Below are 17,880 nucleotides of genomic sequence, written 5' to 3' on the forward strand. Positions count from 1 at the left end.
CTCTTCAAAGGTCAGAGAGAGCCCTCGCGAGCACGCAGTCCAAAAGGCCTTACTTTTTGAAGGTTGTTGAAAAAGGAGCATTTGGCAGGTTACTTCTGAGGCCAGTGCACGCTGGCGTTTTGAGTGCAAGTAGGCTTCCCTGTGTCGAATCTGAACAGAACACAGGAAGCAATGCAGGTGGATGTTCACATAGCTCTGTCCTGCTGTCAGACCAGTGGATTGTCCTGTCAACATCATGCCAAAAGAAACAGGATGTTAGGAATCATTAAAAAAGAGAGAGAGAATAAGACGGTGAATATCTTATTGCCCTTGTATAAAACCACGATATGTCCATATCTTGAGTACTGTGTACACATGTGGTCTGCTCATCTCAAAAAAGATACATTGCCATTAGAAAAGGTTCAGAAAAGGGCAACTGAAATGATTAGGGGGTTGGAATGGGTCCCATATGAAAAGAGATTAAAGAGACTGGGACTTTTCTTCTTAGAAAAGAGAAGACTAAGGGGGAATATGATAGAGGTCTATAAAATTATGAGTGGTGTGGAGGAAATTAAGAAGGAAAAATTATTTACTTGTTCTTGTAATATCAGAACTAGAGGGCACCCAATGAAATTAATAGACAGCAGGTTTAAAGCACATAAAAGGAAGTTTCTTCACACAGCGCATAGTCAACCTACGGAACTCCTTACCAGAGGAAGCTGTGAAGGGTAGGCCTAAAACAGGGTTTAAAAAAGAGCTAGATAAATGCATGGAGGTTAGGTCCATTAATGGCTATTAGCTAAGATGGGTAAGGAATGGTGTCTCTAGCCTGCTTGTTATAAGTTGGCAATGGATGGCAAGAGAGAGACTGATTGATACTTTTTTGTCCACTCCTCCTGTGGCACCTGGTATTGGCCACCATTGGCAGACAGGATACTGGGCTGGATGGACCTTTGGTTTGACCCAGTGTGGCTGTTCTTATGAAACCAAAGAGCTCTCTGTAAGAAACAGAAAATGCTGTGCAGCAGTGATTGAAAGGGGTTCAGTGGAATGGGAGAAAGCTCTGTCCCACTTCAAACATGGTGGCACTTGTAACAGAAACAGCACAGGGTGAGGGCATGAGCACTAGAGATTGAGCTGCTTTCCTTGCTAGTTCTGGGAAATCATATCTCATAGAGCTGGAAGGGACCTCGAGAGGTCATCAAGTCCAGTTTTTTGTCCTCTCTACAGGACCAAGCACCATCCCTGACAATTTTTTTAAAATCTATTTGCCCAGACCCTAAATGGCCTGCTCAAGGATTGAGCTTGCAATCCTGGGTTTAGCAGGCCAAATGCTCAAACCACTGAGCTACCTGTTACAGTCCTTCCAAAAAAGGGTGAGGCATTAATTGCTCTCAGGTGGGCAGGAGAAGCATCAACACATTAGTTTCCCATGCCGCACCTTTGGTATGAGTTGAGATTGGACCTCACCTTCCAAAGGTGGTGGCTCTGTTACCTTTCTCCAAGCCAAATTCACTGGACAAGAACATCAGGAGACTCCGAGGTCAGCGAGTAATCTAATCAAAGAATCATTTGTTTCATAGGCAAAGAAGACATAGACCCAGCTCCAGAGTGTAGGTCTGGTGCAGCTCAGGAAAGGAAGCTAAAACCTACATTCCCTTCTGATTTTAGGAGCCTTTTGGCCATTTTTACTAGCTTCAAGTAGAGCAACATCAAGGCTGTTCTATGTTATGCCATCTGCCCATGACCCTACAGTGCAGTTCAGGGAGCCCAGCCACAGGGATGCCAGTGAGTGTAGGCATCCCCACAGGGTGTGGATAGGAGTGAGGTGCATGACCTGCTATTCTTATTTATCGCTCCTCTTACAGGAGTGTCTAGTGGCCCCAGATGAAATCAGGGTTGGGCTGTGCCATGTAAACACTTCCTGCCATGAAGAACTTCTGATTTAAGGAGATGAGGTTGATGAGGGAAAACTGATGTATGATGAGGTTAAGTGACTTGTCCAATGTAAGTGACAGGACCTGACTGGAACAGACCAGCGTCCCAGTTGACTGATCTGTACACAGGCCCGTGCTGGGTTTTTGACTGGGGGAAACTTCGTGTCTCTCAGGCATATCGTAGCAATGTTCTGTGTTGTTGCCACCACTCAGAGCAGCCAGGGCACGCAGGAGGAGCTGGCCCATAGCTTTTGGTCATGATGTGGAGTCTGACAACCAGACAAGGCCCCTCTCCAACAGTGCTCTAAACCACACACTTAATTTCTAGCATGCAAACCAGGCCATTGACTCAATCAACTGGATGGTTCTTGTCATGTGCTGCAGCTGAGCCTTAAGGGTCTTGCTGGATCATGGCCTTAGTGAAAGAACAATGAATGCAGACGCCCCCACCCCTCAAAAAACTGCCGCAACCTAGCCAAGCAGGCTGTTCCATTGGCGAATTAAAGAAAGCCTGAATTCTGTATGCCGGATGTTTCTCACCACTCAGCAACTCCAGGTCCATGCTGCTATTTTATCCCCTTATCTTCTCAGGAAAGCAGAAGAAACAGAAAGCACTTCAGAGGCAATTGCATCTCACTTTTCCTGCTTGACTCTATTACACGAGCAGCAGGAAGAGTTGTCATTGTCCTCTGTCTCCTTTCCAGTGTTTAAAAAATCGTGTCTGGGATCCCTGCAGTCAAACCCCAGCTTTCTCACTTGGCCATTGTTACCTCATCACAAAACCTCACCCCTTTGTTTTGTAATAGTGTGGATAGATTGATTACCCAACAGTTCATGTGCCATAAAAACATAATGCAAATAGTAAAGGTGTGTAACCCATACAATTGTCCTGTTGTTTGTAAGTGGCCCAGATGCTGGTATAAATGTAGCTTACTTGTCTGTGTGTTTGTTTGTTAGACACATAACTGGCGTATTTTTGGTGTGTCTCCTTTTTAATTCTGATCTCAGACAGCCATCCTGCACAGAGTCACGTGCACTTATCTGACTACGTTTTTCAGTATTAGCACCTGGTTCCAAGTTCATTGAAATCAATAGGTGCTTTCCCCCTGGCTTCAAAAGGTTTTGGATCATGGTCCTACTTGAATTTCCCACCCCGTCTGTCTCTGTCAAATATAGCGCCTATCCCCGATATGCCTTGGGACAGTTTTCCAAAGAAATGAAAACGACTATTAAAAATAACCCTATTTGTCTTTTGCCTACTACTAGCTAGCTGTTATAAGGGTGTAGGCAAATGGACAGAAAGGCATTCAAACTTAGATTCATCAGAAAAATATCAGGACTTGCACAGTGCCAGAAGTAAAAATAACTGAATGGCAGGTTGTTTACCAAACAGTGTCCATTTTAAACCTAGGGAGCTCCACAAAAGCTTTCTAGTCTGGTGAACTTTGTAGCATGACCTTTAAGCTCCAGTCTCTTCTTTTTCTTGAAAATCCTTAATTTTCCAAACGTAAAATCGGAGGCCCAGTGGTGCCAATGAGCAATGTTCAGATTGCTGGTTGGTTTTGAGCAATAGATCATCAGAGCAATGATGCTGAGATGATGTATTACAGTAAGACATCATACCAGCACTATTGCTTTCATGATGTATTAGTGTAACAAGCTATCAGTACACGATCACTGATGTATTACTTAAACCACAGTTTTTAACCTGCAAAAAAACAGCTTCAGCTGTAACCTGATTATTGTTTTTCTCCATAGTTTTCAGCATAACAACAGAGTATTCCTCAGCTGTCTGTAGGGCAGTCTAGGAAAGAAGCGAGAAGGATGCAGACTACCTTGCTGACTCTTTTTCTTTCATCTCTCTCTCTGTTCTAGTGTGTAAAGGCTTCTTATGGACTGTGGCTAGCACCATGTAGCACTGTGCAGAGGTGCTGACAGCCACTGTGGGCCCTGGGGCAAAGTTGGGGGGGGGGGCTGGCTCCATGCCTCTTGAAGGGGTGGGTCCAAGCGCAGGAGGGGTGGGGCCAAGGGCAGTCAGCTCTCAGTGCCACCTGGTCCACAGCACTGCCCCCCCCCGGCTCCCTCCCACCTGTATGCAACTGGAGCACCACTGCCAGACGCTCCATAGGGGCCCCAAGCTCCAACCGCCACCACTGCCAAACTAGCAGCTGTGCCGGCCAGAGCGCCGAGCCCCTTTGAAATTCTGGGCCTGGGGGCAGCTGGCCCCTTTGCTGCCCCGCTCCCATCCCTGTCGCAGGCCTGACCGTGTTAATTTCCTGCCACAGAAACAGGCCCAATTACCTGGGTTTCGACTTTGATTTAAATTGGAGCCATGTGTTCTGGAAATCTTGCTGAGGTTCCTCACAGGGGGTTGATTTCCAGCTGAACAAGTGATACCAGGGACAAAATCCACTGCGCCAGGTCGAGCGTTCGCTGGTGTGGCGCCTTCTGCGGGTCTCCTCAGGAATTAGCTCTTCCAGCCCTGGAGGCCCTCCTGTGGGCTGGTGTCTCGCCCTCAGTTACTGGTCTTCCGCACTCCTGCGGGCCCCGTGTCTCTCCTGGCCCATGGTGCCCTTTACTTGCAGCAGTGCCCCTGCACCCTGGGTCCTCCCCTCCCAGGAAGCCCAATCTCCTATACCTACCTTGTCTCAGTGGCCCACTGCCGCTCATTGCCTGGCCCAGTGGTGAACAGCTTGCAGGCTGCATGTCCCCTGCCTGCTCCCCCACCATGTCTTTCATGCACTGCGGACCTCCATGCCTCCGACCCCTCCCTCAGGCTCAGGGAGGGCGGGAGAAGAGCAAGGATGGAGTGCAAGTCAGCAGATTCCTGGTGCTCCAGGTGGAGTGAGGGGGCAGGAGTGGGAAGTAGAGGGATCCAGGGCCCCCGTGCATGAGAGGCATGAGGGAAGGGGTAGGTGGGTGGCACAGCTGCAGATGGCACCCCGGTGGGACTTGGGCTGCAGGCTGCCCACCGCTGCCACCCATGCAGCCCATTGAGATGAAGGAGGCCCGGTCCTGCAGCCCACTGGCTCGTCTTGGTTCCCTATCACCAGTCTAGCCCCAGCCTCCAGGTCAGACTGCAGTCTGGAATGGCCGCTCGTCATTGACAAAGGGGTGTGGACTTGCTGCCTTCTTCAGCCCAGGCTGCCTCCTTTAGGCCCCACATCAGGCCTGCAGCCTGGGAGTTGGATCAGACCAGAGCTGCTCCTCTGCTCACCTTTCCCCAGCACTGCTCTGTCTCAGGTACCCTCTGGACTCTAGCAGGCAGTCAGGTCCTTCCTTCTCCAAAGCTGGAGCAAGAGTGTGAGTTCCTTTCCACCCGTGCAACCTTGTCCAGTCCTGGCCTGCCCCAGTTGGCTGACTTCTCTCTCCCCGAGTTCACTAGGGTTGTGCAGGCCCCCTCTGGCTCATCTGTAGACTTCTCCCTGCTGGAGCGCACTACAGCACCACTACATTCGCATAACCCTGTGCACAAAGCGCGCTGGTGCCCCAGCTCCACGGTATCCAGGCACCAACCGTGAGGATATGTAGAAGCACAGTCCTAGGCCAGCTTGGATCTGTCGTCTTCCCGCCCCCACGAAACACTCTGATGCTGCAGGATTGCATTCAGGGATGGGTTACAAGCAGGGATGAGGGAAGGGAAAGCCTCTTGCCATGTTGAACCCCCCCTCCATCACGGGGAAAACCTAATTAAACAGGGCAGCCTGGCCTGATGCTCTGCATGTGGCTTTTCTGCTGGCAAGGGAGTCCACAAATTGGGCTCTTCACTGGGGGTGGCTGCCTCCTGCTCCTGAGTCTTCCTTGGTACCATCGCAGTATTTTCCCTGGGCCAGTTGTATCCCCAGCCTCTGTCTGCTGCAGGCAGTGGGGCTGAATCAGAGATGGCATTGGGTCCGACCGACTGACAGGGCTTGCCTCTGAGTTTTGACCTGATTGCGGTGAAGTCACACCAGAAGGAGTTTGGGCCTCTGCCTCAGAGTGTCCCACTGGGGACAGATAGTGAGGCTTAACTACTCGTTGGGTGGGGGAATGCACAGGAGCTCTTGGGCTCAACTTGGAAAGCATTATATAAATGCTGGCTATTACACAGCCATGATGTAATGTCTAGGGTAGGGTTAGGTCCCTCTCTGATGGAGGCTTCAGAGAGACCTGAGAGAGGGAGGTTGGAAGGGTTACCGCTGTGGCCACAACTGGACTATAATTCTCTCTCTGTCCCCACCCCATTTCTCTAGCTCGTGTGGCCGCATATTTGCACTTTGGCACTTAATCGCCTTTTTGTTTGCACCAGCAGTAGTATCAGTGATAGGCTTTGTGCTTGAATTTAGAGCCAGCTGGCAAAAGGCTTCCATCCTGTCGGAGTGTCTGTCACTTGGCCTGCACATGCATTCACCGTAGCCAGATCCATGCTTCCTGGATGTGAAAATGTGCTGTAATAGCTTGGTTTGATCTTCACCAGTGTTTTTATGCACAAGCTTAGACTTAAGCTCTCCCCATGGCCAGGGTGAAGATTCTTCGCAGTAACAATAATTTAAAGAGAGGGGATTCACCTGTTTAAATTTTATCGCTGTATGTGCCTTATTGAAATGATTTATTTACCCATCTTTCCCTGGAGTTTGGGATCAAATACAGACCGCCCGCAGCCATAGTAAAACTGGGCCAATCTCAGTCAAGCTGTTGATGTCTGTAATACAGCTCAGCTTTTGGAGGCAGCTAACATGACTGCATCCTGGAAAGAGAGGCTTTTGAGGGAGGGCCGTACTGCAGCAGCTACCCTTGCTGGGGTTCTGCCCTATGTGGAGGGAGCTGTGGGGCCCAGTCCCATGTCCATTGAAGAGTATGGAAAATCTCCCGCTGCCAGCCATGGGCATTGGAATGTCCTTCATTCCCACCAGTTCTGCAGAAGACTTGTCATATTCTGTGACTGCTTTGGCCACACACCCTTTCTGGCTATGCTCATTCCTTAACTCTTCTTTCTCCTCACTGCTGTGAGCACCTGGCATTCCCAGAACTGGGGCGCCCAGTGGATTTTATGTGACCAGGGCCCTTAGCACAGATTGTACCAGAAACATTCAGGTTACGCTTTTGGACAAGCAAAACTTTACTATGTCATTTTTAGCCTGGCCAAAACCATGCAGTTGTGCATTCTGTACATCCCCATAGGTCTTCACCATAACACTGCTGCTACCTGACCAGCTGTGTGGTTTGCCAGCAGCGTCTGAGGAGAAATTCCTTTATCCTACAGTCTTCTCAGAATACTGCCGAGCTAATATTATGTACTCTACCCCTGCAGCCCCACCTCCCTGGCTTACACCTGCTATCTACCATCTAATGCTGTCCCAAATTGGCAAATTCTTATTCCTGTCAGTTCCAAAGTCACAATAGGCAGCTTTATGAACTCCTGTCATTTCAAAGTGCTGGCTAACTACGACTCGGACTGACAACTCTGAATAATCCCAAAACTTTCTGGCATTTCATTCCAATGCTCATATTACAGCAAAGTTGCTTTCTCATGTTTTGCATATTGTGCAGTCTTAGGATATTTGCAATTTAGTTATAGAACAGGTTAACATTTTTTTCCTGCTGAAAATAATACAGTGGGAGCCAGTGTGCAGTAATAGCATATCAGGAAAACATCACTGTCAGCCTAAAGAAATTACCTAGATAATCACCATTGTTGTTTGTTTTTGAATTTTCAGCACGTCCATGTCCATGTACTTCCAAGGAAGGCTGGAGACTTCAGCAGAAATGACAGCATCTATGATGAGGTAGGTTTGCCATCAGAGATCTTATTGCGAGATTGAAGTGGGCATCAGCTTAATCAATTTAATAAGCCAGGTCTTGCCCTAGGTAAAGTGACGTTATTTAAAATGAACTCTACTGAGTTTGATTTTTTCAGCTACTGGCAAAGAATTGGGTGAGCCCAGTGCATCGAACGGTACATTGTATGGATTTTCTCGCAATCGAAGGGTCAAATGATGCCATGCATGGGGGTATAAAGGCGTACGGGGCGATCCCTTGTGCCCATGTGGACTGCCCCTGCTGTGAGCAGGTACACAGGGGAAGACACAGTCTCAAATTCTCTCCCCTGTGCGTGCAGGCAGGAATGGGAAGTCCAGGGTAGGCCAAATTTTGCACCAAGCTCCAACACAGGGGTAAGCACAGCTTCTCCAGCGCTGTAAGGAATATCCATTTCACTCACTATAGACCTGGTGCTGGGAGCTTCCTCCGCTTGGGGGCTGGTCCGATCTGAGTGTCACTAGCTCCTCGTCTGCTCCGGCAGCAGCACAGCAAGGCAGTATCCTTTGCTCAGGGCTTGCAGCAAACTGATGGCTCAACTCTACGGATCAGAGATAAGAAAAGTAGATGCGCGTGTCTTTGAAATACATCTGCACGTTGGTGCCGCTTGCAGGATTAGGGACACCACCAGTTACATTCTTATTTCATCACTGGTTTTTAAAAATGAACATTTATATTGGACGTTACCACTTTCCTGTCTGAATGAGCGAAATGAAAATTGCAATCAACACCCTTTTGTGTGTGTTTCTTGGTTGCTTGGTAAGAGATTATATCTTACCTATAATAACATCATTCCTTCCTGAGAATTATTAATAGTGACTTTTTTCAACACCACAGCCCTGGCATCTGCTTAAGGAAGAATTCATTGTATTTTTCTGCTGTTGCTTTATTTTCATCATGTGTCTATGATTATGCTTCCCTACAGAATGGTATTTACATATTCTACAATGAGAAATGTTATACCCTGTTGTGGGTTATTTCTAAATTTTATGACTATGTAAAATGATTATGGCTGCGAAATATTTGCTTCAACAGTAATGTGTATGTGAAAGGTATAGGATGGATCAGGGCTCTGATCCTGGAAAACGCATGAGCAACTATGCAAAAGTAGTTCAAGTGAGTTCACTATAGCAGTACTTGTGTACTGCTGTGGTTAAAGGAATATCAAGCAACATGAAATCTAATCAATATTTTAAAAATATGTTAAGATAATTTTAGATATCCCACCAGTCCCTGAGTTCCTCTGTTTTTTTTAGTTTTGTTTCACAATATTCTCCGGTTATTAAGAATGCTTTTCTTTTCCTGTGTGCTACATGTAAACCACCCAAATAGGTGAAGCATAGTGAAGCAGACAATACAGTAAGTGCTGTCAAATAGGAAAAAAAGTGAAGAAATAAAACAAGATATTTCTTTCTCATTATTTTCTGTTATTGCAGGCGTAGGTGGTGGTTGCAGCAATAGTGAGCAAAAAGAAAAATCAGAGACTAATCTGGCTTGAAATTGACAATATATCTTTTTTGAGGATGAATTTAAACTCCAGTGTTATTCAGATATTGATAATTAGCCATGTGTATTTTTCAGTGACTCTAGTCAAGTACAGCTGTCAAACTTTTATAGTGCAGGAAGGTAGACTGTACCATGCAAAAAAAAAAAGTAATTTGGACCCAGCTTAAACTCTTCTAGATGAATTTGTTTTGTTTTGTTAAGCAATACATTTGTGTTAGAGCACTGGATGAAAGCCCTCTGATATTTTTGGGTGTTGGGGAACCAGAAACGATCCCAATATTTAAACATGAAGGCTGGCTTTTGAAGGTGTGCAGTTTGGGAGTGGGGAGGATGAAAGTGACCACTACTGTAATGGGACCTTGTGTTGTCACTAAAGGGTATCTCTGTTTGCCAGGAAGAACCACAGATGGATCTTATACAGGTCAGCAGAGCACTATGTGTTGGTAGGCTGTAGATCTGTAACAGGTAGACTGCTAGCCCATAAGATCTGGGTAGTGGGGTGTTCATCTGGTGCAGACTTCCCTAGAACACGGTCTGGGGTTGATCAGTATCTTGGCTGTAACTTGTAAGTGTGGTTTAGCTTAGGTAGGAGAGCTATATTTCAGATAGCAAACCCAGGTGCTATTCTGTAATTACCCCAAAGCCCAGCCTAGATACACAGGCCGCTCAGCCTACTTGTCACAACTAGAGAAACAACAAAGCATCCTATGGGGAACATCTTATCAAAGTGTGTACTAAACCCAACCACTGTGCAAGATAAGTAAATGCTCTGTAATTATTGTGCAGGATTCTCTGCAAAGTCCTGATCATATGTTTGGTTCAACACACACTAACCTAAATCCCTGATGTACCTTTAACTGGTTTAGAGCTTCCAAACAGTGACACATTGTCTTCTGTTTATGCTCAGTAGAATGCTGGCAAGTCCCATGACACCCTTCACTCCTTGACAAGTGAGGAGCTTGCCCAGATGTAGAGACATCAATCTCAAGGATTTCTGGAGACAAGATGTTGTTGGAAAGGAGCTGCATTTTTTTTGCTGTCTTTTCCCTTTCACGCCACTCCTCCCCGAGTTTGGCTTGCAAATGGCTGGCCACACTGGGTTTGAGCAGAGGAAAGAGAATCAGGACTTCAATAGGTTGAGCCTGCTTGGTAAATCTTATTTGCCCTCCATTTAGGTGTGCAGCTCAGAGATGCCCTTTCCTAACACTATTTTAAGGTATAAGGGGAATATTTAAAGGTACAAAATAATGTGCATCTGTGACAGAGCAATTCCCTGCACTTGGAGAGTTCTCACTGAATTAGATTTAAGTATCTTTGGAGCCCACTGTATTAAATGTAAAGGGGTCCATGTTATTGGGGATCTGGAGGATTGATGGGCTATATTGGATGATGCGGCAGACAAGAAAGAACTTTTAGGACAATGGCATGAAATGGAATCCTTAGGGAATAGCTAGGAGTAGGTAAATGCACATTCCTACAACTCTGAATATGAAATAACCCAAACCTTCAAAGCTATGCCCTGAAACAAGGAGAATTGTTTGCTAATTACCTCTTCCCAGAGCCCCAAGATCAAAGGCCCAAACTGTGTAAAGGAAGGACTCTCAGATTTACAGACACTTTTGCTATGAATTTGTAGGCACTGAAAACTCTTTGATGGGTCAGAGGGCAGATCACCCACCAGAGCCCCTGCTGGGGTTGGGGATGGGGGGACCTGTGGTAAGCTATTAGCATGCATACAAAATATTTTCTCCTAAAAGCTCTTACCTTAAGAATAAAGGTGCTTGCTTAGAAAGAGTTGTGCAGTGGATTAACTGAGGACAGTTACACCATTTGTAGCTTCTGAGGAGAATCAAAGCAGGCCTGCTGAGGCTGTGACTTGTTGTGGAACTCACAGTGCAGGCAGGGAAGTGTGTGGTATGGAAATACCCGGTCAGGAGATGGAGAAAGACATGTCTCTACACGTAAGACGGGGGACAGCCCTGGTTGGTCAATGGAAAAAAGTACAGGTTCTATTGCCCTCAGTTGTGATAGTCTCTTTATCAGTTGGTGTGTTTTTATAGGACTGACCAGTTGGCTGTGTTGGTTGATGACTGTTGTTTTGGATGAATGTTTATACTTTCTTTATGATTGAGTATTCAGTAATCACAAAAGAAGGGGGCGGGAAATGAACTCTTTCCCAACACATTTCCTCCAGTAATCACATGATCCAGGAAGGTGTAGCTCAGTGCAGACATTAGCAGCTACTGCTTGGTTTTTTTTAAATATTTATAGAATCGTTAGTATTGAAAACTACGACTGGATTTGAACATTTTGGCTGAGGAATAAATACACTTTCCCTCTTGCTCTGCCGTGAGACTCCCTGGGATTTAGTTACGTTCTGGGGAGTGTTGACTAATCACCCTGTCACTTTGCTGCAGTGAAGACTAAAGGCAAGTTTTGTGTTCTCCCATTTTCCTGACATTATTTGGAGCCCAGTCCTGCAGATAATTTACACATGACTTTTAAGTTTCTTTCATAAAGCAATCACAGGAACAGGCCCTTTCTGTTTTACTCTTGGCTTATCACTGACCTAATTTGACTTCTCAATGAATTCTGTTTGTTTCTTGTAGATTGGAAATTCCTGGTAGCTATTGGGAAATGGCTTTGGCCAAAACACATGGACATTGTCATGTGTATTTCTTTCCCTTGGTTTAAGAGAGAACAAGATCTACTTTTCCATCAAAGAAGTCAAGGGAGTTTTTATCAAGGAATATCTCTTTTTCCAATACTGGGTCAGTTCTTTTCTGCTGAGAAGGAACGACATGACAGATTGATTCAGTTGTGCATCAGTGGATGTACTCTACGAAAGAGCTACACTGTGCTATTTTAATGAGGGTGAGCACTATGTAGCTATCAGAGGTCATGGTGTCAAAGACATTATCCTGAAACATCTCTCCACTCATAGCCCTGCTGTTAAGGAGCCGTGTGTGTTTGTATAACCTCTAACACACAGGGACCCTGATCTCAGCTGAATCCACTAGCTGTTACTATCATAAAAATAATCACGATCGTGCCTCAGGTTAAAGGTGACAGCTCTCTTACCATCGGGGGGGTAGAGGCGGTGTGAAGAGAACAGAAAAAAATGAGCTTGTGCTACCATCTTTTTAAATGACTGTCAATGTTGGATTGACAGTCTTAGTGACTGTAGACGTGCAGGCATTGTCCCTCCAATGGGTGACTCAGCCATGTTGTGAAGGGGAGCTCTCTAAAGAGAGAATTCAGCTCAACCTACCTTTCAATGAGATCCTCAGTATCGCCCACCACTGCTAGAAATGGGACATTTACCCCGACTTTTGTGTTAGGTGATGAAGAACCATTTGTGCTTTCACTCTGTGCCCAGTAACTGGACTGAAACCACTCTCTTCTTCTAATAAACAGTTACTCCCAATGCATGCCATATTCGGCTCAATGAATTTCAGGTGAGAGGCTGTTTCCATGAAGGTTTCTAGTCCTGGCTTGACAAAGCCCTGACTGGGATGATTTAGTTGGGATTGGTCCTGCTTTGAGCAGAGGGCTGGACTTGACCGCCTGAGGTCTCTTCCAACCCCATGATTCTATGTTTCGTAACTGGGGTTATGTCCATGCATGCCCGAGTTTCTAGTCTCCATCTTGATAAAATCTCCTTGCCTAGGCTGGTGAGAAATGCAAACGTTGTAAAAAGGGGAATTGCACAAATGGCGACGCCAATCCTTAGCTGCCCTTTGGGATCAAATACCCCAAATTAAAAAGCTGTTGCTGCTGCTGAGCCTGCCTTGTACCTGATCAAAACTGCAGTATGACAGTGCGTGATTTGCAGGTTTTGTAAAAGTTTTAAAGCAGCAGTGGGATTCCATCTGCACTGTCTGTTCTCCTCCCTGTGATATTCAGACAGACAACAAGAGAACCACATAGGGGCAATATTTTGACTTGCTGACCTCAGTCAGCCCATTATGTTAAAACATTTCAGCGCCACAGGAACACCTTGCAGTGTTTGTTTGCCATTTTGGAGGCAGAAAGATGCCTTTTTCAACCAGGCCGAACAGGAGGACAGTGGTGAAACTGCAAGCTTAGCCAAACAAGCCGAGAGTTCAGGTCTCTCGTGAGTGGTTCGTTGTAACTTCGACTGTAACACGGCCAGGTACTGAAGTGCTGACAGAAGCTCTTGGGCTGCCTCATTATCTGTAAAGCCTGGCATCAGATTCGTTAGAAGCGTAAAGTTGCAGAACGTTCTGAAAGTAGCTTTCCACTTTATGCTTCAGGACAACTTATTTAAGACCTGTTCCAAGGCCCATTGCAGTAAATGGGAAGAGACCAAACAATGTCAGTGGGCATTAGGTTGGGCTATCCATGGAAGTTAACAGCATGCAGCGTTCATAAGCTCTTCCAGAGTCCATTCCTCAGAGTTATACTGTACTTTATGGCAACATACACTTCCCTGCTGGTAGATCAGTCTGCTATCTTTCAAACTCTGTATGGGACAAATTCTTCCATATTTGCTTCCCGCGCAAGCCCATGATGTTGAGAGAGGACATAATCTAGCTCTGAACTGCTGCACTAGAGGGCAAAAGATCTCTATTTTCCCCCAGTGCCCACTACTCTACTTTCATCTTGATGAAAATATCTTCTTCCCATAGGCTGTGAACGTCATTGTGGTTTTGTCAAAGCAATTCTTCAAAAATAACTTCCCTTCTGATGGATGAGGCATTTTCTGACTCTTCCACTAGTCAGTGAGCACAGGTACATCCTGTGTGTCTCATCTCCCTTGGATTAATGCAGGGAATTGAGGTTGTGGTAATGTAGGAATATATCCATCTGAGGACTCTGAAATCAAAGTCATCTACAGGTCTTAGTGTACTTCCCCATGTAGTGCTTCGTTCCTTGTGTCTATGGGTAGCCATGGAACGTGACTGTCAGAGGTGGTAATTGTTGGGGCTGGGAAAAGCTCAGAAATTCAGGGTAAGAAGTTCAGTTCACCTGAGCGTATGTCTGAAGAATATACAAATTTTGCGTATTACTTGAACTTGCAGAAATGAGGACCTAAAATCCCTTCCTCTAGAAATCTTGGGGGAAAAAACTCTCATGCGATTGGCAGGCCTAGCTGGAAACACATTGCAAACATCCTTTCTCTGAGTATTTTAGCATTTCCAGTTCTGATCTCGGAATATGCAAGGGCGTAATATTCTAGTATTTTCCAATACTATCTAATGAATGAACGTGATATATTTGAAATTGCTTCTATGTTTACTAATGCTCCTCAACGTGTTCTCAGTGGACCATGAGGTTTATCCTGTCATGCTGTAACTGTCTCATACTTTGAAATCCTTCTCATGAGCACATTAGCAAAGTTGCTGGTAACACATTTGCATATTTCATAATGCAGCCAATCTCCACAAGCCAAAACTTCCACAACTGGCCAGTACACTGGGAGGCATCTCAGCATCATATGAATTTCCCTTGATGGATATCCTACTGTCTGTGATATTTTCTGCCCTTTCAGGCTTGCCTGATATTATCCAACCCATTATATGAAATCTTCAAGACCTTACTCTTCTTTCTCTGTCTTATGTACACAACTCATCCTGACTCATTAGCTCAATGAGAAATAGATAGGCAGGATAAACATCAGGCCCCGGTCTGATTAACAGTCACTTATTTCACTGAAATCTTCCTTCCCTCATCTCTGGAAGAGTCACAGGGAATCATGTTGACTGTAGAACAAAATTAGATGTCATTAGAAGGCTCTGTATTAAAGCAGCTATTCTTGTGATCACATACATGCCCTTTATACTTAAAATTTGTCTGGCAGGTAATGTACATTTGGCATTTTACATATCATGCTGCCGTCTAATGGCCCTCTGGCCCATCTGTCTCTCTGAATTCCATCACCAGTATTATTGCTTCTCACCCTTTGCTGACTTGGGTCTGCTTTACACTTTCCACAGTCTTTCCCTTAAAGGTACAAATTGTTAGTTTGAAGGGATTGCTTACATTTAGGCTTTATTGTAACCAACACACATGCTTTGATTTGATCACTGCAAAAGAGCTCTTGTCACCGCCATATGCCATTTCCTGTCCCTGACCACAAGTCATTGGCAAGCAAGTTATGAAGAGCCTCTAGTTAAAGACAAGCTGCTGATCAGGAGATTAGTGCTAATATAGAACCATAAAACACTAGAACTGGAAAGGGCCTGGAGATGACATCAAGTCCATTCCCCTGCAGGTGTGGTAGGACCAAGCACCATCTAGATAATCCCTGACAGGTGTTTGTCTAGCCTGCTCTTGAAAACCCCAACTTCCACAACCTCCCTGTGTGATTTATTCCAGTGCTTAACCATTGTGACAGGTAGGAAGCTTTTCCTAATGGCCAACCTAAACCTCCCATGCTGCAAGTTAAGCCCGTTGCTTCTTGTCCTGTCATCAGAGGCTAAGGAGAATTACACCCGTTTAGGTACTTGAAAGCTAATATCATATCCCCCCATCAGTCTTCACTTTTTCAAACTAAACAAACCCAGTTCTTTCAGTCTTCACTCATAGGTCATGTTTTCTGGATGCTTAATAATTTTTTTTGCTCTTTTGTGGACATTCTCCAGTTTCTCCACATCTTTCGTGAAATATGGTGCCCAGAGCTGGACACAATACTTCAGTTGAGGCCTAATCAGCACAGAGTAAAGCAGAAGAATTATTTCTTGTTTCTTGCTTACAACACTCCTGTTAATACATCCCAGACTGTTCGCGCTTTTTTTTTCTTCTTTTGGCAACAGTGTCTCACCGTTGACTTATATTTAGTTTGTGGTCACTATGACCTCTAGATTCCTTTCTGAAGTTCTCCTTCCCAGCTCCTAGACGTTCACTCTCCATCTTGTATGTGAGGAACTGATTGTTCTTTCCTAAGTGCAGTACTTTCTATTTGTTCTTGTCTCAGACCATTTCTCAAGTTTGTGCAGATCCTATCCTTCAAGGTACTTCCAACCTCTCCCAGCTTGGTACCATTTGCAAACTTCAGAAGCACACTCTTTACTGAAGAGAGAGAACCCATCCCAAAACTGATCTCTGCAGAATCCCACTTAGGAACTTCCAGCATGGCTGTGAACCATTGATAACTGCTGTGTGAGTGTGGTTATTCAGTTTGTTATGCAGCAAATCCAAGCTGCTATGAGCCCAATGTTGTTTACTTTATTCTTGGAATTACTGAGTAACTCTGGTGTGTCTTGTATATTTTAGTTCCCTAAAGGTAAAATTATCCTCCAGTCAATGCCACTTTTGATGTGTTTATGTTGGTGGGAAGAACAGTATCACATCTGGATTCCCTTTAAGCTCATTCCAGAATCAAAGTTTCCCTGTTACAATGGCTCCATTGGGTGAGGCAGTTAAGGCACCTTCCTTTCATAGCAACTGTATGCAAGGGAACAATGAGGCCAGCATCATATCTGACCACTTTTGCCTTCTGGTATCCATATTCCAGCTGGGTGATCAAGAGGTGGCCTTTCAGAGGGACTCAAACTTACCACCTAGTGAATTACAGTGCAGCATCTTAACCACCCAGCCACTGCACTTCATATTCTTCTGAAGCTAGACTCGGCCTTGCAATGATCTAGTTCCTCCCATGCTGGTGCTGAGTTTGATGTAGCAACTGTTACCCCCAAGTAAACTGAGACCAAAGCCCAGGGTACTGTACAACAGATTATTTTAACAGATTTTCCCCCCTGAATAAAGTCAATACAAAGTAATTATTTTAACAGAAAAATAATAGGAGTGGGAGGAATGGCTGGCAATTTAGAACCATCTGCGACTGATAGTGCTGATTCAGCGTCTTTTACAATAATAGGCTGTTACAACCCATGTCTCCGTATTCTCCTCTGAGTCCCTAACAGAAAAATGGGGAACCTCATGGTGCTGGCCCAAGGCCCACTGAGCTCTGCCAGTGTGAGCACATCCACCCATGCAGCCAGACCAAGGACCCTGCTCAACCTCCCACACGTATCCGGCTCAACCTGGGCTGATTTCCCTTGCCCTTCCCAAAGCTCCAGGCTGGCATTGCCACTTTCTGCCCTCTCTTCCACACTTACCTCCATGGCCTACTCGGGGTTACGCTCTGCTTTTTTTGGCAAAGCTGTGTATTTGTCCAACTGACTCTTACCAGGTGGTGATCGGTTGGTAAAGCAAATGGGACAAATCCCAGTTTTGCCAAAAAAGTCGGAACGGCCGGGACAGAGCTTAAAAAAGGGACTGTGCTGGCCAAAACTGCACATATGGTCATCCTGCTTCTTCTCCTTTTATAGAGCATCACCCTTGTCTTTGCCTGATGGAAATACCTCTTTGGGTTCTCTTTATCTGCTCAGCTTTGGTAGCAGAAATTCCATTTCTCTGAGGGACTGGTTCTCTTACTAAGAGGTGCTTCAGACACAGTCTTTGAATATGTTCATGGGTTGGGATAAACCATGTTCTTATGGGGCTGGGGGAGCCATCATCTTTTATTTAGCATAAATGTAAACAAGTGACTGAAATCACAGCCATCTCTAAACCCAAAATATACATCTTCCCCCAAAACGAAGACAAATATAAGGGCTGCCCAAAAATCTGAATAACCTGGATGGAGGGCTTGCTGGATATTGTTTGGTCTGGGAGCATGGTGTGTGGGTGGGAA

At 45.4% G+C, this 17,880-nt stretch overlaps 1 protein-coding gene across 12 annotated transcripts in view; it reads left to right on the forward strand.

Moving 5' to 3' along the window:
- FHIT (fragile histidine triad diadenosine triphosphatase) overlaps positions 1-17,880 on the forward strand; it is a 1,117,930-nt gene that overhangs the window by 948,925 nt on the left and 151,125 nt on the right. For all 12 annotated transcript variants that reach the window (XM_075005823.1, XM_075005820.1, XM_075005819.1 and 9 more), the window contains one exon: positions 7,613-7,681. In XM_075005823.1, coding sequence (XP_074861924.1) covers positions 7,613-7,681 — 69 coding nt within the window. The remainder of the gene's footprint in view (positions 1-7,612; positions 7,682-17,880) is intronic.

This window comes from Carettochelys insculpta, chromosome 11, assembly GCF_033958435.1.
Source record: "Carettochelys insculpta isolate YL-2023 chromosome 11, ASM3395843v1, whole genome shotgun sequence".
NCBI lineage: Eukaryota > Metazoa > Chordata > Testudines > Carettochelyidae > Carettochelys > Carettochelys insculpta.